At 39.9% G+C, this 21,575-nt stretch overlaps 1 protein-coding gene and 3 long non-coding RNA genes across 11 annotated transcripts; 3 read left to right on the forward strand and 1 right to left on the reverse strand.

Moving 5' to 3' along the window:
- Positions 1 to 1,490: 1,490 nt before the first annotated feature.
- LOC143433140 (phosphatidylcholine:ceramide cholinephosphotransferase 2) lies at positions 1,491 to 20,701 on the reverse strand. Of its 8 annotated transcripts, none has more exons than XM_076910288.1 (6): positions 20,138 to 20,701; positions 5,802 to 6,178; positions 3,353 to 3,563; positions 2,755 to 3,029; positions 2,451 to 2,626; positions 1,491 to 2,266 (listed from the first exon to the last, which is right to left on the reverse strand). In XM_076910288.1, exons 1-6 carry the CDS (start codon positions 20,197 to 20,199, stop codon positions 2,111 to 2,113), a joined length of 1,257 nt encoding a protein of 418 aa, XP_076766403.1. In that variant the 5' UTR covers positions 20,200 to 20,701; the 3' UTR covers positions 1,491 to 2,110. The 8 variants fall into 8 exon arrangements, with proteins under 8 accessions (XP_076766403.1, XP_076766406.1, XP_076766409.1 ...); XM_076910291.1 differs by lacking the exon at positions 20,138 to 20,701 and adding an exon at positions 19,113 to 19,354; XM_076910294.1 differs by lacking the exon at positions 20,138 to 20,701 and adding an exon at positions 19,069 to 19,354.
- On the forward strand, positions 6,166 to 7,553 carry LOC143433144 (uncharacterized). The gene is made up of 5 exons (XR_013103096.1): positions 6,166 to 6,290; positions 6,377 to 6,443; positions 6,814 to 6,966; positions 7,065 to 7,088; positions 7,204 to 7,553. It is a non-coding gene; the product is annotated as an uncharacterized LOC143433144 (long non-coding RNA).
- Positions 8,744 to 9,461, forward strand: LOC143433046 (uncharacterized). The gene is made up of 2 exons (XR_013103089.1): positions 8,744 to 9,050; positions 9,132 to 9,461. It is a non-coding gene; the product is annotated as an uncharacterized LOC143433046 (long non-coding RNA).
- Positions 18,538 to 19,447, forward strand: LOC143433145 (uncharacterized). Its single transcript, XR_013103097.1, has 2 exons — positions 18,538 to 18,836; positions 19,321 to 19,447. It is a non-coding gene; the product is annotated as an uncharacterized LOC143433145 (long non-coding RNA).
- Positions 20,702 to 21,575: the final 874 nt, after the last annotated feature.

A 21,575-nucleotide genomic window follows, 5' to 3' on the forward strand; every position in this document is an offset into this window, starting at 1 on the left:
CGGAAAAAGTATTGTTTTTTTTTCTTGAAGCGTATAATGAGACCATCAACAATGTGTATAGTTCCACGCATGCACTTCGGAACGAACATGCGTCACTCGAACGCAAACAACTCGCACAATGAATAACGAGAGTTCTGCGCGATCCTTTAACAATAGGTCACGCAGAAGACAACAAATCGGCGGCAATGTCGCTTAAAAACTATTGACAGACTGTTCGCAAGAATATATAATTTCCTATCATCCCTCCCTCCGTCTCTTAACTATCTATCATCCCTTTAGAACGGACAATTGAGATTCACTAAAACACTCCCCGTTCACGCCTCGTGCGCGGTTCAAAGTGGAGATTCCAAGCGTGTTTGTGCTACTCGTTCGAAAAGAAATGACAGTGAAACTGAAGAAATGCTTTGTATATTGATGAAACAGGGGGGGGGGGCGGCAAGAATCGCGTAGAATTAACGATGTGAGTTTACGAGATGGTGCAAAAGAACGTTAATAGAATAGAATCGCACGAAGTATGAATCGTTGAAGAATGCTCTTCCTATTCGTAGACATCCCTTCAACTTTTCATCGAAGCACGATCAGAGATACCTTCGGCTTTCTTCGCACGATTCGACATGTCCATCTTTTCACGTATATCTGACAACATCTGGTGTATGCGGAGTGTAAAGACGACCTTATTCCGAGGAATCACGAATCTCATTGATGCGCGTGAAACATATTAACGCGTCGCTTCTAATCGCGTGGCCGTAGACAGGCAATTTTTCATCAACCTTTAATAGAACACATGGCATTCGCAATGCTTGAAAATCATGATTTTAGAAAGTAGAGCAAGAACGTGAATGTTAGACAAACTGATTTTTTATATCACGTCATCGCGTCTTCTATTGTCGCTACGAGGCGATCTCTTCGCCGTAAAAAAATTACCCTTGATCTAAACACTCGAAAAGTAGTATGTTTCCAACTGTTCTCTGTATTCTTGGTCCCACGAAATTGTACGATCATCGATCGAATATTAAAAAAACTATATGGACCAATCACTGTTTCTACTAACCATTCCCGTGGTAAAAAAGAAAAGATTCCAATTTTGAGAACATAGCTTCTGCGACACTAGAGAGAAACTAGAGAGAAAGGGAAACGAACGATAATTGACGGATTCGAAAGATTCGAAAATTGCGATTCATTCGGTTGAATTTCATCGGAATAAGGCATGTTGCCGTCTAATAAAGAACGGCATTGTCTTGTTTATTGGAAGTCGAAAGATCAGAACGCGCCTCGAACAGATTAAACCAAAGGAAACTCTCACGGCAAACAAAATCTCGGTGCTTTCCATTTACTTCCCTTCATCGGCTGTTTATTCACCCGATGTTTATCTGTTTCTTAATTTTCCAACACGGAACGTTGCTCAAACGAGAAATTTTACAGAAGAGCTCGCCTCTTTATTCATTTAAATGCTACGTTCAACAAGACAGTTTCGGGTTACCACGATCGAATTGCGTTACAGCGCAAATTTCATTTTTCTTTTTACAATCGAAGTATTTCACATTCGGAGTATCTGAAAATAGAGATATCTAAGCATTTATTTTATACACTAATTTGTTGGTAACTCTCGAATACCTTCCTCTACGTGAATTCATCATGAGACTTAATATCTCGATCTAACGTTTATCTATCCCCTTACAATGTATGTATAAGTCGTATCAAAATCAAGAAAAAAATAGGTTTCGCGATTGGACGATAACGAACATGACGGTATAAGCATCTGTTTTCACTATCGTTCGTGTGTTTTTAGAGTTTTTCTTTTTTCATTTTTTTCCTTTGTTGTTACTGTTTTTCCTTTTCCCTTTCGATTTCAAGGAAGTGAACACCGCGTAAACTTCCGTCAGGCCTCGAGACTTGAACGCGCTCGTCAACGCTGACAAAAGACAGCACCACACATATCTCGTACCATTTTCTAGTAAAGCTTTCATCTCCACGCTTTTTTTTTCTTTTTTTTTTGTAAGCCTAGATACGTATACATATATGTTTATATATATATATATATATATATACAAATTACAACAAAGTAACTCCGTTGTTTTGACAGCCTCTATCGTAAAATCGGAGACAGACATTAACTGTCCCGATTAGGATGCTTGGCAAGGAATCGTCGAGGCCAGGGTAAAGGCCAGTCGTATTGTCGTGGCACCGTGCCGCCCACGTTTTTCTCGAAATATTTAAACATAGGAAACCACCAGAGCCGGGCCAAAAAGTTGTTTGGTTCGTATTGCTGCAAATATACATTTCAAATGTACAACATCAACATTATCGACACGGTTCCGTATCACGCTCGCATGATGCTACATCGCCCTTTCTCTTCGTTTTACATTTCATTGTACGCAGGCACCAATAAAGAATTGATTCTACGATTACGTTAATTCTTAAGTAGTAAAAAAAAAGGGAATTCAGCTTACCTTAAGATGCGAATTATTAGCTAACGTATGATAAATATACCATAAGCGTGTAGTGACGTAGTATGCTATGAGAACGTCCACGGTATAATGTCCGTGAGCTACCAGGACCATAGTTACCCCAACGAGAACAATAATGCCCGCCAGCCAGTGTATTGGTTTACATCTTCTCGGAGAATCTGCATTTTTAAACCCAACATCGTTTTAGCTTTCCCCTGTTCCTTATCAATCAATCTTTTTAGCGTGCTAATATCATCTTTCGCGAGGCAGAGATATTGCGATTATATCACCGAAAAGAACTACTTACATTCCTTGATAATCAGGTAACTAAGTACAAGCACGACTGTGTGACCGCTGTAAATGTAATCCCCGCAATAAGTGTGCTTGCCGTTTATAGACAAGCCGAAGCCAGAGATGAGCTGCAGAACCCTCTTCGTAACGAGTAGGGGACTCGTGTTGTTCGCTTTAGGGCTGCAGTAGTATGTTTTGCTGGCGACAGGCAGTACCGTAACGTACATCGTGATGCTGCGCATCATGTAGAGCAGCCCCATCAGCAGAAATATTCGCCTAACAACGATAAACCTGAAATAGCCAACGTAACGTTTCCTTAAAATAAGAACAATCTGAAACATCATCATCAACAGTAGTGTTCAGACGTTCGGGGGTTTAAACGGGTATCCTTTTAGCTCGTTTTGAAACGATAGAAAATTTAAGGAAGAAAATGAAAACGGAGACACTGAGAATCCGAGGGGCTAAAAGGATAACGATCTTGAAACTTCTACTGTTACAATGCGTAGAGTTAAAGTTACTTGTTACTTGTTCTACTTCTGAGACGAGCCTGTCGAGCAAAAGTTCAAGTTTACAAGTAATGAGTGCACCACGGTGTACACCGATACGATACGTACCTATGCTTATGAAAAATAATAAAAACCATCGCTGAATTGGACAATATCATAATCAAAACTTCCGACACATTAAGGGCCCAATCCTGGGCGGCGACATTGTCCAACACTACATCCGGAAGTGGTCCGTACGTATTTCGATCCGGGACCCGTTCGTGCACCAACGCGAGGGACGCGGTGGTCAGTATAAAGTTCACGACCATGAATAAAAATGCTGCAACAAAAAATTGTATCTCCTTTAGTTGCACACAAATTATTTAACTTGCAAAAATAAGTAAGCGATCATTGTCACAACCCCTTGCTCTTTAAGAGACATACTCTTCCGCTTGAGTGCAGCGAAAAAATGCAATTTTTTCAAGCTAATCTTTTTAAACGAAACACTTTTTATACTTTTCAATGAGACTTGCAATAAAAAGCAAACAACTTTGTATTACCAAGAGAACATTATGATTATTCATCGAGATGCAATTATACTAGATATTTTCCAATTAAATGTCTCTTTTTTAAAGTGATTCTGTATATGATTTAACAGAATTATAATTTCAAATCAATTGCTCAGCTCAGTACTTTTTTTATCGCAAGTACTATAGGGGATTCCTATTCAAAACAAAAAATAAAGTAAAAACAGACAAATTGTCTTGTTATTTATACTACCAGGGAGCATTAATCGCAACGAGTGCTATATATTTTAGGACACCATATATATATATATATATATATATATATATATATATATATATATTAATCAAAAAGCTACGACGCCAAACCTGGTACCACGGTAACATACATTTGCAAGAAATGGCACGGTGCCAAAATTTCGCTCGCGCGCTCCGACTTCCTTGCCAGTGAGGGAAAACCTTTCGAAAGTACTCCCTCGAAATCGTTCCTACATCCGCAAACGATCACGGAAACAGACTACCGTTTAATGAGCGAATACGACAACGAAGAAATGTATCTGCGTCATTTATTAACGTATCAGGTGATGTATGAAGACGTATATTCTAATGACTATTGGTTAAATTGAGCAGGAAGCTGCTCCTCCTAAAATATATTTCTACAAGTATGTCACCACCGATCAAATCGAATCGAAATGTGCATTAAATTTTCTACCATTTAATAATACGTCCATCTAGCTATCAACATTTCATTTTGTGAAAGTTAAATGTTAATTAACCGCGTAAAAAAGAAAATATACTATCGCAATGGAAAATATGCAAGTAGTTCTCAGGACTGACATATCGTAAGATGAATCATGTTTTGTTTGTTCTTTTGTAAAACACACTGAAGTTCATTATACACAATGAGAACATGCATAAAAATGACTTTTTTTTTGCGATGACACTGTTTGCGATGAATGCTTCCGAATGCATAGAAGAACGGATAAAGAACTTTTTTACGTAACGATCTGGTAGGAAAATGCAATTAGTTTAATGAAACCGGATAAGATGCATCAGTTAATTTTTCATTTGAGGTTTGACAACTTCACTAGCTATTTTTCACTTTTCGTGATTTTAAAAGTATGAAGACAATTCTAAAGAGATAAGCAGATCTGTTATATTACTGAAAATTATATTCAGCCACTTCTATGAAAACCTGTACAAGTCAAAAATCAAAATAATAAAAATTGTGTTTGAACTTTCATTTTCCAGAGAAACGACATTGAAAATCCATATAGAATAAACTTATAATTAATCGTTTTTCTCCAAAACGAAGTTTCACAGACAATTTCATTATTTTTGATTTCTGTTTGATTTTAATCTCTAGAATCACCTGATAAAATTTCTTTTAACGCTGCATATTAAATGATAAACATAATACTTCTTCAATAGATAGCAAACAAGTTTGCAGTTATCTTAAATAATGGCCTGAACTAAGCCAGTTCTTATAGATAAACCAAACGATGATCCAAAACTCCCGATATGATCGAGCACAGCTATATCAACCTTCGAGTAGATCTGCACCGAAATACCAGGTCATGTAGCGACCTCGATCTCGATGGACACCCCGCCGTGTGAATGGTGCGTGCACGGTTTGCGAGAAGCCTGGTCTGAAGAGAGTTCATTGCCGATGAAATTACACCACGAATTTTCTCCCATTTTACAACAGAACATTATCTACCCGTATAGTATTTTGTCTTATTTTACAACCCTTATCAGTCCAGCTATAGATATCTAATCGGAATTTCATAACGCGAGAGATACCACAAATTAACCGGCAGTACGACAACGACTTTTTCCTCTCGCGATCTGTAAAATTGTTCCAACTTCATAATGGCCATTAAAATCGATGTTTCCGCATACGTGTGACTGGGCAAGTCGTCATTTATCCGAGTTAACAGACAAATAACCAATGCAAACGGTGATCTTGTTTCTCGAAAGGATTATATACTTCAAGACAGGAGTTCGACGACGTATCGCCGACTGTTCGACAGAAGACTCCGATTGATCCTTACCAAGAAACGTTTTCCACTTTTCTTTCGGGAAACGGGGCTCTTCCCGAAGAGGCGCGGGTATGTCGAGCTTAACGACACCATTCCCGGACCCATTTGGTATGCCAGGGTGCCGTCCAAGACCGTCGATCTTCTCGTCCTCGTCGTCCACGTAATAGTCGGAGCCGGATGCCACCCCGGACCACTTATCCTTGCCCTTGGTCGGTGCGCCAGGTAATAACGGCTGCCGTTGGTAAACGTCGCTCGACTGTGCCATCCCGTTGCTACTTCCATCAACCGCCGCCTCGACGTCCCTCTCGTGGCCCTCCCCAGCGCCCAGTGGTCGATCGAAGCTTCCGTAATCACTATGCAGGCTCGTGACCTTGGGGTCCAATACCATCCTGCGAACAGAAGACGCAGCTATCATCGCAATTGCTCTTACGTTGCACGTGCCGGCTAGCAAAGCTGTCTCGCGGAGGAGTCCAAGGATTCCAGGAGGATGTGCGTCGATTAGTACACGACTGATCCTTTATTCCGGATAGGAGGCAATACTCCAGTGAGCTTGGCAAGAGAAATCGAGATTTTTTTTCATTTTTTAGGTGACCTCTCGGATGGAAGGTAATTGGTGAGGATGATGTGGAATTTTTCGATCGGCGAAGTGGTTACGTAAGATCGTGAACGATTAAGTGCCATTAAATTGATGGGAGGCGCCTTGAGATCGTGGAGATGTCGAGGAAGCACCTTGGCGAACTGATGTCTGTTTCTCAATTTGATTTCCTAAGATAAGTACCAGTTTTAAAGGAACGCATCGTAGGTTTTTCTCTGTGTAATTTTTCTAAGGTTAGTATTACAGTATGAGTATTACAAAGTATGAATAATCAACAATCATTACACGCACCAATCCTTTAAAAAATGATCGTCTTGCCACTCATCAAGAAAACCATACAACGTGCACGCTGCTACTTCGAGACAGGCACATATCGTCGAAAAGTCCGCATTTATCGGTTATGTTATTAATAAATTTTTTATCTTTCAGAGAGAAGTCTAAAGCGAACCATCGACTCGCGATTCCTTAATCAACCGTATATATGCTTGGAACGTCGGAAAAGCCGCTGAACAATTTAACGGCGACGCAGACGACGATAGGTATCAATCTAAATGCAGATGAACCAGGATTATTTATAGACAGGTGACACGCTAAATTTCGAGCGGCGACAATACAACTACTTGCCAACCAGCTCGATCAGAGCGTCTCACCTGAATTTTTCTGTCTTTATTTTTATCAAGGAAGACACGTCGCCCGTTGCTGAGGTAAAAATCAGGGCAAGCTGCTTACCCGCGTCGCTCGATAAAACGTTCAAGCAGTCTGCGTTTAACCGGATCGTTGACGCTCAACGATGCAGCCGGTATAACGTTCTACTTTTAGTTATCATCGCACTGGCGGAGCAAAAGGTTATCGTGTTAAGGATACGACGGCGTGGCTCGCTTTAAAGGCGACTACCACGGCTCCCGGTTGAAGTCCTGAGATGGGCGAGGCCGGGTTGATATCCGGACAGGGGGTTTGCGAGAAAGTGCAGAGACATTCTGCTGATAATACCGCGCGATCGTGACGAAAGAGGGAAAAGTTGATGATTATTACCAAGACGGAACAACGTAGCGGGTATATTATAAGGGAAGAACGCGTTCCTGCGTGAAAAAAGAAATAAGGACATCAAACAGGAAGTTAGTTTCTCTCTCTAATTGAAAATATAGTGATTATTTCATTTGTAAATGAAACTAACCACTGTAGAAAACTAACTACTGAAAATGTCCACTTAATTCACTTGTAAAATTGATTTGTATAACGAAAAGTGTTAACTAATCTTAAGTAACAATTTAACAGCTTGTTATTTGATCATTCGATGCGATAAAATCTCTCAGAAATTGTTTAAAGTCCCAACGTTATCTGATGACAACGCGAGTTTAATTAGCTCTGGCCAAGAGATCTTGTTTGTAGAAGATTAATACGAGTCATAGTTAATTACTGATTTATTTGTCGAACACATGCGAGGAACCGCGTTGGAAGCACACCAGTTCCTGGTGTTCTTTTTTTGTCTCTATCTTTTTCTACATTCGAAGGATCCTCGTCGTGCGTGACGAGGTGGTAGAGCACTGCTAACGAAGAAAAGCTCAGCCGTGGGTGGCACGAACACCCATAAACAGACTCCTCCGTAGGCGGTTCTCGCGGCCTGCGCGTTGAATTGAGCGATAAATCCTGCGCAGATAATTCAATAGTTGGTCAAACGAACGTGGAAGTCTTCTATACTTTATCAAATTGATAAGACGAGAAATTACAATCAATCCTACGAGCCATGAACCTACCAATCAAATCAAACCGCGATGGTAAACAGAGTTACTGCGAAACTAAACATTTGTCATACGCTGTACATATTTTCAAGAAAACATTCTAGCTAACTATGAGTGTCATGATTGCATAAATAATGACACACTTTGTTTGGTCTTCGTGATCTCCCCTGATCTATTCATTAAGTTATTCATACGGAATTTTAGTAACATCTTCTTTCACTGTTCCCAGGAGTTTGATGGAAATCAAAGTTGAAAGCAACAATCAGTGGCAATGCCCTTTCGAGGAACGGTGAAGGGGCAATTCCAGAAACAATATCCCGACTTTTATGGGGTTATTCGCGGAGGAACACGGGACTTGACCCCAGTAACCTGATAAGCGTCCAAATGAGACCTTTACAACCATGCCGTCACGGCGTTCCAGACCGACGACCCCATTCAACCAGCTGAAGTCTCTCCATAGCCAAGGGACCTCTCACGAAATTCGCTGAAACTACCTTTTCCTCGCCGAGATAACCTTCATTTCTAGAACACTATCTCATTTCGCGACGCGTATCAGCTGGTGTAGTACAGGATAACAGAGAATCGTTACAATTATCGTCAGGATTGGAAATTTGAATACCTACTCGAGTTCATGTAAGAGGCATTGAAACCGTTGAGTTTACTATTCAATCATGCTGTCGCATAAATTCGTCCCCTCGAATAGCGTCGAACACCAAGAAACATCAAGGAACACGAAATGAGTCACGCTCGTCTCAGATCCAGATCGTAACTTATGTCACCACCGTGACTGAACGTGATAAAACTTTCAACTGAAATGGCTACCGCCTACGGTAGATAGAAACTCGTCTTGGTCCCCCCGAGCGATGGAGTTTTCACCAAGTTCCATGGGAATCCGCTGGAATCCAGATGGAATAACGAGAGGAACGAGTATGCCTCGACACTAAATCGCGAAAGATCGATCACAGCGTCCCTGTACCCTTATCTATTTCTGTCATGCTCTTTTTACAGAAACGGCGCAAGCTGGTTTTTCCGCAAAGGCCAGTCGCAAATGGAACGATCGGTTACTAAGCGTGGAAATATTCGCCTCCCGGCCATGCGGCTCGCGAAAAAGCATGCGTCAATGCATTTCTACGTGACGACCGTGGGCGTCATTCTGGCTCCATGCGATTCGATCGTTTTTCCTCTCTTTTCTCTCCTATCTCAAATCACAAAGATTAAAAAACAGGGGGAGGATGCTCTAGCGGGATCTCCCGTGATTTCTTCCTGCTCGAATGCGCGCGTCGACGCTCGTTCGAAACCGGGTCATTTTTTTTCGCCGCATCGTCGTCGACCGTTCTCTCATAAATTACGCGAGCGTCGGGAAACATTTTTACGTTACATCGAGAAAGAAATTACCATGTGAGTATACAGGATGTCCGAATGCGGCACAGCCAGACAGGAAGTTGTTCTACGTGCGAAAATAAGTCGAAAATGTGGAATAAAATGTTTCTCAGTTGCGGAGCTCGTTTTGCATCGAATTCTAACTATAGATTTATTTTTTAGGAAGCTACAGTACTGTAGGCTGGTTGGCAGATTTATTGTTTTTCCACCCCCGCTACTTCGGCTTTTCAAACGTCTGCGTAAGTGTTTAATTTTAGGCTTCCGCTGGTGTAAAACGATAGCGTAAAACAGTTTATCGGGCGCCGAGAATTAAATATTTTAATACTGATCGATCAATATTACCCAGCTAGTCCATTATATTATGCTATCATGGCCACATTACCTTCATTCAACACCACCGCTCGAAAATGGTAACTTAACGACCGATTAACATGATTGCGGCTCGATAATCGCTTTACGAACACGTCGCATAAAGAATTACGAAGCTTTTAATGATAGCGAGCACGGAAGCTTTTAATAGGTATAAACAGATAGTTTATCGGTCATGGATGCTATTAGGTGTTCATGGCCGAGGTTATAGTCTACAACCGCTGAATCTTCGGTAAAAGAAGAACTCTTATTGCATAGTCACTTTTCCCTCTGTTAACAAATTATGCTCATATAAATTTCCAGAAAACAATGGTTAAGACAATATTGTAACTGTAAGCCTCATTTGAGAGATAAAATGAATAGGTCTGACTCACAGCTTACTTAATAATACTACCACAATTCCTTTCAACGAGTAAGCTTCTATCGATTGATTCATAAGAATATCTTTAGCGGTAGGTAATGTCATTGACACTGTCAAAGACGGGTTTCACTGACACTTCCATTTGCGTAACAGAAATTCTACAGGTATAAATGAATCTGCTTTGTTTCCCTCCAGTGTAATTGTCCTGGCATCCACTATGAACCAAAATAACATTACCTGTAAAACAATTAGGGCAAATTAGATTGCTCCTAGATGTCTACAAAGCATATTGAACTCGCAACATTTTAAAACAATTCATCTACTATCAACGACACGAGTTTCGAATCGGAAATGCCGCGGCTTTCTTCGTTTTAAGGCTACACCACTATCAAATAAAAGAAGAATAAGACAAAACGACCCGTATACGCAACCGACTTCTCTTCCGCGAATAAATCAGTCGTCTTGATACGAGAAGTGCAACTTGAACGGGTGTCTCGAACTCTCCACGAATAACACTATGACGCGTGGTTATAATTAACGATGAGCGCTGTAAACGGCAAAGAATTTATTGTCTACCGAAGAGAGGTTTTCCAAGTGCATTCCTGAACGATACATGGCTCGTATTTGGGTTAAGCCTGTCGACTAATGAATTCTTACAATTGCATTTAGTAGATCACTCAAAGTAAAGTATTAGGTCAACCCGGAACATGCGTGTCGTTTCGAGAACGCGTTGCCTTTATCGCCTTATTTCTTAAGTAATGCCATACCTCATCTGATTCAATGACCATGGGTTATCCTTATAAATAATTCCAAGTGTACATTCCAAGTATAATCTCTGTGCTACTTTGTCGTGAATTTTCTGCTTTTTATGAGAGATATAAAGTAAGAATACAAGGCATAATATATGCACGAAAACGGCACAAACTGTGTAGACGTCGTATCTAATCAAAGAAAGGCAGCCAGCTGGCCAATCTGCGTGTTCCGTTGATTCAGCACGACCCGGGTAAACAGAATTTTATTAATCCATTTACGTGCACGTCATGGCCTGCTCTAAACGAACCGAACAGCGACATCCGCTTTTAAGAAGGCATTTCATCGGTCACTGTGAGCGCTCCTAAAGTTACAATTAGTAACGAGACTTAAATCAATCAAACTTTTAAGACCCAAACTATATCGCTTACGAAGAAGGCCACAGAGTTGAATATGCATTCGTTAATTTACATCGACATGAATTTCTATTTGGCGCAGAGCTACACTGCACATATGTACAGAAAATTGCATGTTCGTTCTTTGAGTCGTTTAACAGGTAACAATGCTTTCGGACGAGTCTTAAGGAACGTCTTAAAGAAAATGAACAATTAACTTACGTATGTTCAGGGGTCGAGGAAAATTCTGCTGATCTATCGCAACAATAGTTCCTCGCGTTTGTAAGTTCTCAATGGGCCAATTGTATTGAAAAATCCACGTGCGCAGCACCTATAACGCCACCAGAGGTGGGTTAACGTTTTCACCGAAAGGTCAAGTAATTCTTCGCAGAAAATCGAACAAAGAGGCTCGAATCAATTGTTCCCAAGGCTTTCCGTTCCTATCCTCTTTCCATGTCGAATGCCGATCCCGAATCGATGCTAACGTTCTTGAAATTGAAGCTGCATCGTAACCAAGCAACTTTTACCGCTAATCGACCCAGAGAAACTTACATTTCTGACGAACGAGCGTCTTTTACAGAACGTTCGTATCTGAAGAACTGGATGGTGAATATTCCCAAACGAATCCCTTCGGAGCATTTATCGTAGGCCATGCGGAAGACAGAATGAAGTTATTTGAGAGACGCAGCCAGTTATTTACTATCGATTCGATGCTACACAGGTGAGGTATGTAGAGCTACTGCTGTTAAAGACCTTCTAGCAACAGGTTAATAAAACGTGGGATGAATGTTCTGAAATTAAACGCAGATGTGTAGTGTCAAGGAATGCTCAAATGAAAAATGAAGAACATAATTTATCGACGAAAGTAATTTGCACACAAATGCCTTCTACTAGTACGCCTTTAAACAATCTTTCGTTATACTACACGTATGTACATTGTTTCTATATTCAATGAACCATTAACGACTCAAATGGAATTAAATATTAAAATATTTCCATACATAGTTTACCATAGATAATCATAACGCGTGCTTTGATTACCTCCAATCGTCAAGCTCTATCTTTAATGTATTGTCACCAGTTGCACCATTTGCACCCCTCGCCGAGCGACTTTCTCGCTGCGATGTCCTGTTTTCACAATCGTCCATTGGACCAAGCAGTCTAACCTGGTACGTCTCATCGACCTGCCGTCCTACGATCACGTTCATCATCCTTCGAAGCAATCGGGGCACGTGGACCGGTCGTCGAACGTTCCATCGTACCGAATCGAAGGGGTTCGAGGCAGTGAAGTGATTCAGCATCGTTACGGCGAGTTAAGACCAACTCTGATTCATTACATCATGGACGATAGAGCTACAAATGCGCAGCAACAGGTAACATTTTCGTAGACCACAGAACACTGAAGGTTCAAGCGGCGATAATGTGCAATGTGACCGTGTCAGCTTTTTACATATCGGTCTTATCAACACGTGTGCAGCGTGAAATGCAACGATAAATGAAACACACAGTCGTGGCGTTCGTTTCATACTAATTTCCACAAATTGAAGAGTCCATATTTTTTCCTTCAACTAACCGTGGAACGCATGCGGAACGTTTACTCGAAGCAAATACCATGGAACCGAAGAAGCAGAGAAGGAAATGTAATAACAGACAAGTTTAAGGTGCCATTATCTACGTCCACGGTCTGATCGGACGGAGAACGCAGTAAAAAAGAAGACATTGGGATCACATTCCAAACGTGATCAAGCACGATTAAAAGGTAATTCGATTATTTTTTCGAACAATTCACTTTGCTTTTATGAGAACATCCTTCGAGGATAAGTTCTCTACGCTTTTCTGCCCATCTATGGTCAAAATCGAAAATCTTGAGGTCGCTACAAACCAGAAGACTTTCACCGGGTGCGATGACCGATTAAAAGTCACTCGTTATGGAACAATTAATTTCTGCTTTCGAAAACTTATGGAAATTCTGATGAACGCGGTCTCATCGGCTTATTTTACAAGCATTTAGTTTCGTGTACGAAGAAGATAGATTACGCGGAGTGCGTGTTAATAGAAAAATATATCATTCTACGAACCGTAATCGATTAGAAGATGATAGGATAGAAGAAACTGTTGATTCTCTACTAGAAAAAACTGATCCAACATTAAAATCCTTACTTATTCGAGTAATAACAAAGTGCAACGCACACTCCAGAAAAATATTGAAGAAAATCCAGTTCGAGGAAGAACTAAAGATAAACTGAACATAATCTATCATTAGGATTATATAAGTCATCCTCATATAACTAGACAACGGTGTCGGTTATCTAAATAATCGTCGCCTTACGATAGAATATTTTTGCAATCGTGTTCAGCGGTTTAATTGAATTGCATAATAAAAACATCAGGCGCAACAGATCTTTACAAGTAATGATACAAATTGTTCTACAAACACAAGATGTTTATGGAGTGAATCATGTCAAGTGCCTTTAATGCTTATACATCGCTGTACACGCCAGCACCGTCATACTTTAAGGATCGTTTAAGACAACTAGCTTGACACTATTGTGGCTTTAAACGGTTTTCGCGGGAGTTAAACAAATTCAGGGAGCGGCAGATGACGTCGTCGGAATGCGTTCGTTAATATCTCGGCTCCAATAATAACCGCGTATCGAAGAAACGCAGCAGCCGGCGCGACGACACGTGAAATCACGAAAGATGCACTAGCCAAGCACGAATCGATCAGGTGCAACGTAAATAACCGCTGCCAACGGGTATTGATCCAGCTGCGCGTTTCCAGATAATCATAATTCCAAAACAGCCGGGATGAGCAGGCGGAAACAGCTGCCTTTGACAAGAACGATCCAGAAGTCCTCGTAGTTACGCAACCGTTCGCAAGTTAGCCCGTAACGTTACGATCCGTCGCGCCGACAACGTTTGGCGCCATCGTAATTGTCTGATTAATGCATGCGCTAAAGGAGAACGATAAAACGAAAGCAGTTACCGAACGGTGCGCGAACCATTCGATAGTAACGCCTAATCGATCTTTATTAAACTATAATTTACGTTCAACTTAATCTAATCGAACCCAAGAATGTCAATCCAGGGATAGGTTCAATGACCTATCCTCTCGAGGACTTTCAACAGCACAAATCCGAAATAAAATGAGTTCGTATGAAATCGACTACATCTACGTAAAGAAATGCACTTTTCAATGCAGCTATCATAAGTCGAACATTACATATTAACGTAAATCAGAGAAAAAGAAATCGAACGAAGAATACAACCCCTAAAGACGTGGGAACGCAGTATGACGAACGCGAAATGCATCCAAGACGTCATCGTGACGACGATTCCGGCAAGCCCTGGAAACTTATCGTTAGCTACATAACAGATACGTTTACGTCACACCCGGTCTGTGACTCATTTCCTCTTTCTCCGTAACTGACTCACAGTTCCCTCTATCGTGATTAACGCACTGGATCTTCAATGACAATTAGCTGTATCGTCATGTGTTCGGATTGGCGCGAAAAATACATGTTGCCCTTTGCCAAATTAGATCAAAAGAACTCTGACTCGATACCAGATACCTTCACCGTTTATAAATAAACGCACAGTCTGTTTTAACGTATCAAAAATTGAGTATTCGTCATCGAACTTAAATCGGAGATCGGTAATGTTCTTTACACTAGTCGACGTTATCCGCGCAGACTGTTTCCACTGTGGCTAGTTAAATTACACCAACACTTGTTTACCAACGCACACACCTCTATAATTTGAATAGCCAAAGGGTTTGAACACAGGATATAGCCGTGCTCCATCATCCATATAATATCGCATTAACGAACAAAACACAACCCCATTGCCCACTTCCTCTTACATTAATGATGGTCCCAGCTTTTCCTCAATTTCCCGTACGTTGTACAGGATATCGATTCCGTTCCTGCTTTATAGGCACGCTTTCAAGCGAGGAGTATTGTTCGAGAAATTACTTTCTGACAAATGAAAAAGCTATGGAATACGCATTGCCTTGTCAATTGGCTGATGCACATATAAATCGATGCTAATAATTCCCGACGTGTAAGAAAATTAGTTTTAACTGTCGGGGCAAATATATGATCGGTTAGACTTGTGCGTGTTTGAAAAAACATGTTGAGAGGTTCGACGAAAGATGCGAATTATCGAGACACGAACTAAACGAGGACGATCGTTCTTTTCGCGCGAGTTTAACTTCACTTCGCCTTGACATTCTATTAAATGAATTCAGAAATTTTTGAAAACTAACTAAGCATCCAAAAGTCCAATCGTAAACAAGAAATAACTGATCTTTTATGTAAGCCATCAGGGAATAAACATTCATCGTTGCTACGTGAAAGTATTCGGATAATTCAAGGCAATGTGTTCACCGTTGATAAATTATTTTGCGTAATATTCTGCAGATATGTTTGAGATATACTCCGCGAAAAAATCGACGCAGGAAAGAAAAGGAACAGAATCTATCCAGCAGTTATCTTGCTTACTTACGCGTCCAGCAAAATAACAGTTTGCACCGGCGTCATGTTCGCGCGCAATGTAAATACTACGAGTCGGTCAGAGCTCGGTAAGTAGGCAAGGGAAAAGAGAAAGACGCAAACAGAGACCGAAACAAGCACAATGTAAGCAACAGAGAGAGCAAGAAACACCGCATTATGATACGTGACTGGTAACGACCACCGCGAATGTGTTACTGAAAACAATACTCTAACCGATCTACATGCACGTTGATATAGAGGCAAAATTAATTTCTGTAATAAGATAAATAAGCTTAGGAATCGGACGGAACACTGTTACACGAATAGGATCAGGAATTCCATTGACGCGTAAACATTGAGGGAGTGCCAGGCTGTTGGCTTTCGATGAATACACAATCGTGAAACCTAAGAAAATGAAAAAACACGAATGACATTTAACAATATAATTGCATTTGCATTGTTTAATCGTGTTTAGAGATTAAGGGTTGACTAATGTTGTTGACAATACTTTACGTACTTGATGCTCTATAAGCTTATCGATGAAGCCTAATGGTAACAGCGAAGAGTCCACACCATTAACAGAACTTGAATTATCACTTGCACAAATAAAGACAGATCAGCTCATGATTTCGATGATGGATGTGTCCGATAGCACAGTTTTGAGCAAAGGAGTCTACGAACCGACTGTGCCAAGGTCTCGTGAAAGGTGCGACGCCAAAAATTGATCCAATCACGTAACAGCATCTACAATACTCAGTTACATTCGAAGGTTCCTACACGATCGCGTCACCGATTGTATTCGAAACATTCGTTACTTGAAGGTACACATCAACAAAACTGTTCTAGCAAATCCGCACTGTCAACGATGAATGTATATCGCCACTGACGCAACTGTAACGGAGCACATATTAGACGATCAGGATTTAAATCACGAATACTTCAACAAGACAATTTTGATTTATAGCAATCGAGAAAGAGCACGTATCGGTCGTGCAAGGTCTCATAAGAGGTGCGACGCCAAAAATACACTGCGGGAAACCGTAACGTAGGTAAGCAGAGAGTCGGAACAGCTCGCGTTCTCTGCTTGAACCGCTAGGTGCACGTGTACCCGAGAAACCGCGAACACATGCGCGCGCGCGCGCGCACTCGGAACACATACAGGTGGTTCAGGGGGATCTCGCTTTTACCTCGTCGCCCTTCGAGAGACGACCGCGATCGATCACTCGCCTCGAAATATACACCACGCACATGCCAGTTCTGATGAAAATTTCTATTCCCTTTTTTAAACATTTTCTCACAAACTTTTTTCCGCGACAGTTCGCTTCAAATATATTTTTAACAGATATAAGAAACGAGACGAGAAGACTTATAGTGTTACTGCAATATTTTCTGACCAAAATGAAGTTCAATAATTATAATTTTTCTTCGCTGCAAAGCTGCACGAACATTCAAACTGTCAATTAACTTACATGAAACAGTAATTACAGACTGCTGTTATGGCGATCCTCTGTATTGCCTGGGACACCGTACCCGGTGCCTCGCAAGCGAAGACTACAGAGAAACTACTCGAAAGGTTTGACGTATCGCAGAAAACGTGGAATTGGATGGTAGGAGAATTAGATAGAGACGGATAGGGCCCTGCAACTTGTATTAGGTTTTATGACTGCCAAGGTCAGCTGCTTTCCATAAGAATGGCGGTGCGAACGTCTCAGCCGACTGCGGTTCAATTAGTAGAAGAACAAGCATTCACTTGGCCTATGCTGGGACAATGATAGAATTAACGACTCCTCGCGCATGTTCTCTTAAATTTGCTGCCAACATAAGAAATGATAAACTACAAATTACAATTTTGTTCCACTACGTTCATAAATGGAGCAACTTTTTTGTCCCATTCAAATCGTCATAATCTTAAGCATAAAGTTATTAAACACTTATATTAACAAATTTTAATCTGACGGCTAACAATCACTTCTTAGGACAGAGAAATAGAAACACGTTACGACTGGATGGAATAAATTTTATGGCGGTCAACGACCAATCGAACGAAGCGCCTACCTTGAGGAAAGAATCAAATCAGCTGTTCGCTCGATCATTTTCATGCATCGTGTCACGTCATTTTTTATTGTAAATATGTGAACGTGAACGTGCATATTTCTTGCATATTGTTTATCTTTCGAAATTTCCGAAATCAGCATATACGGGTATAAAATATTTTTGCATACTGCTCTCATTATTTCTATCGTTATTTAATAATAAGAAATGCAATATTAAGGTTAAAATATATCTGAAATTTAACCAGGATCGTTCGATACATGAAAGAAGCGGTCAGATTATATTGCTGAAAATTACACACGACTATCTTATTACTAAATAACAGATGGAATATATTATGTTCTCCAATTTAGTAAACTTTGTAACTATAGTTTAATCGCATGTATATAACCGTTTCATGCTTACTTTGGAAGAAGCAATGGACAAAACATGCACGATGCAATGAGAACTTTAGTCATAAACATATATACAAGAACTGACCTCATACATTGTATCAAAACATTATAAAGTACATTACCAAATTAAAGCAACAGTGTATCGATATTAATATTTTTTAAATGGTTAGATCCGAGACTGTTACAAATTCGTGTAACGATAATGCTACAATTTAAAACACACAATTACACCAGTTATTTTGGCGTTCTGTAAAAGACGCAATTAAAATCGTATCGTGTATTCGGAACGTAATTTGTCGTTCAATTACGATGTAAAAAAAGGAACGATTAATTTCAGGTTATTCATCACCGCAACATGGTTGTTTACAATCTGGAATCGTATGGCTTTACTGGACACGCTAATATACATAAGAGCATTACGACGATACGTAAAACTGAGAAAACAATATCGATACCTGTAGATCAAATATCACCATACCTTGTTAAAGCACTGGGCAATTCAACCTTGACAGGTAATCGTAACTTGTGCATTTTATTTCTACATACACGCACTACTTTTAGCTTTCAGTTTTTCACTACTCGGAGCGTGCTAGAGAAGCGTGCGATTTACCACAGACGATTATAACAGAGACATAACCAACAAACGTGGACTCGACTTTCTTCGCTTTAGACAATGCGTTCCGCGGCAGTGCAACAAAAAGGCAAAAAAAACAAAAGAAAACACATGTATCAAACAACACGTAAACTAACCAACAATACTTCAAAGGGGAAGAATTCAAGTGAATGACTTTTACATGGACACTTGGGCGGCTAACGACTCCTTTCTGACTTGCAATCTTTCAGGGATGGTTGAACACTACTAGATCTACGACGCAAACCCATATCGCGATCACTCTATCATTCTAATTTAGACGACCGACTGTTCGATGTTCGTTCATCGCACTCACTGTCCACACTCATAACGCTTTTATGAGAGATCCATTGTGTACCGTGCGGTTCCAGAAAATTGACACTTAAACAACAATAAAAATTAAAGATGGCGTCAGCTAAAAGATCACGAACGTATAGAACGAAAGGAACTTGTCGAGAAAGCCAAACCGTTCTGAATCGTCACATTTTCTTCCTGCTACGGATCAACAAATTCCTTAAAGCGACACGCACGTAGCGGCGATTATCGTACTTGACTGGAGTTTACTACCGACAGCTGTTAATCATCGACTTTATCGACTCGCACATTTGCGGTACATTCAAATGTCTTGAAAAATGTATTACTAGAATTTGTTAATTTTTGATTTGATAACAAAAGTATTTACAAAAGCTGCCTAAAGATCTTGAGGGCTATATGTAGAGAACAAAGTGATAATTATTTTTGTATAGAAATGCAGAAAAAATCTAAAGTAGGAATATAAAAATAGAAAGAAATAAACATCGATCTAAAAACTGCACTTTTATAAGAAATGCTTGAAAGAAGTGCATTAAATTCATTGAAAGATATTACACCAATTTGTAATTCACAACATATAAACAACCTAACCTAATTGCATAACTATATCTATTGTATTTAACAAGTAACAATTAGTATTTGCTTGTGCAAATTATAAATGCAAATGTAACTATATAATGTAACAGTATAAGAATACTTCAAACTAAATACTTTGATTACTTTTATCGTAACATAATACAACATGATCGAATTATTTAATACAATAAGAAAGTATTATGTACATTTAAACGACATATCACTAAACAAGCTTAACGTCAATGACAAGCGCTAAAAGCATAAGCAGCATGATTGAAAATCCGTGTTTATCTGGCTTACCTAAGCAACGCTTTCCTCCAACAGTAATCTGTTTCGATTACAAGCAACTGTAATTTCATCATATACGTAGACGCAGCTCAAGACATACAATATTGTCGAACACGTCGGCTGATGCTCGTTCGAACACCAATTAAGATTCTTTTTCCACCTTCTCGAATTCTATGCGTATGGTTCCACTGTTCGGGGCGCGACTCGTGGACGACCTAATTCACGGTTATCGATCAATCAAAAACTAAATGCTCGTACGTGCAGAAGTAGACGAATAATTCACGATAAAAGCGAACACGTCACGAATCTCCGAAAATCTCTTGCCCTTTTACGGGGAAACTGTCACACGTTGTTCAAAATTTTGCTCACGATACATCCACCGCGCACCGAGACATACTGCGACGGATGTTCCTTCGCCCTCTCCCTACAGTCTATTCGTTAAATGTCCTTCCGATCTCGTAGCCGTCTAACTTCCTTAAAGAAGTACTCCGCAAACGAATACCACGGGTGCATCTCGTCTCGTTGCAGTGGAACTCGAGTTGTGAGCGAACGAACAGCGGTGCTTTCGGCGAGCCTCCACTGGAAAACCCGAGAGCGCCACGCAGGTCATTTTAAAAAGCGCAAGCGCCCTTTCATAGATCGCGCTTCTCTCATGGGTAACTCGATGGACTGATAGCAACCAGTGACGTCATTGCATAAAGGAAATTCATTCACGAATGTTCGACGCCCCCACATCTCTAAGGCCAAGGACCTTTCCTTCGAAACTATTAGGCATATACAACCAGTCCTATAGCCGAAAAATGCTTCCATAGATTCTATAGCAACGCAGTGCTCTCCCCCTCTCTCTCTCTTTCTCTCTCTCTCACACATATGATATTTCGAAATCATTCTTGAGAAGAAATTTATTTAATTATCTTTATAGAAGTATCACATCACTTTTTAGTAATTAGAAAGTATGCATTTTCTCAATTTAATGTATAACAAACATGAAAATTCAATTAATAAGCCTAGAAAGTTTACGCCTTTTAATGTATAACTTCATTGTACATTGCGGTTGTTGATATATACTGAAATTATAATTTTATGCGAAGAAACTTACTGATTTAAAATTTACATAAAATAATAGCTACCTTATTATTTTAATTACAATGAACTTCTGCCATTTTATCATTTCGAACAGCTATACTTTTCATATGCTTTACAATAAAGAACATTGACAAGTTTTATTCGTTCATCATCTTAAATGTATATAGTAATTAAAGTATATGACTATTTTGTATTTTTTATACATTTATCAAACACTATTAATATATAAATAAATATTTTAAATGATATCATCTCTGATTTAAGGATTCGTAGTTATATATTAAATATAAAACCAACTCGTGATTGGTTAGAGAAACAAACAACACGCCAAACATAGTTCACGTTTAAAGAGAAGAACCAATCA

This window comes from Xylocopa sonorina, chromosome 2, assembly GCF_050948175.1.
Source record: "Xylocopa sonorina isolate GNS202 chromosome 2, iyXylSono1_principal, whole genome shotgun sequence".
Lineage (NCBI taxonomy): Eukaryota > Metazoa > Arthropoda > Insecta > Hymenoptera > Apidae > Xylocopa > Xylocopa sonorina.

Coding starts and splice junctions, on each gene's coding strand:
- LOC143433140 (XM_076910287.1), bottom strand. CDS start 12,679: ATGCTGAATCACTTCACTGCCTCGAACCCCTTCGATTCGGTACGATGG. Junction 2,627..2,754: donor TTACCTGATTATCAAGGAAT/GTAAGTAGTTCT, acceptor TTAAAAATGCAG/ATTCTCCGAGAAGATGTAAA. Junction 2,267..2,450: donor CTAATAATTCGCATCTTAAG/GTAAGCTGAATT, acceptor GTATATTTGCAG/CAATACGAACCAAACAACTT.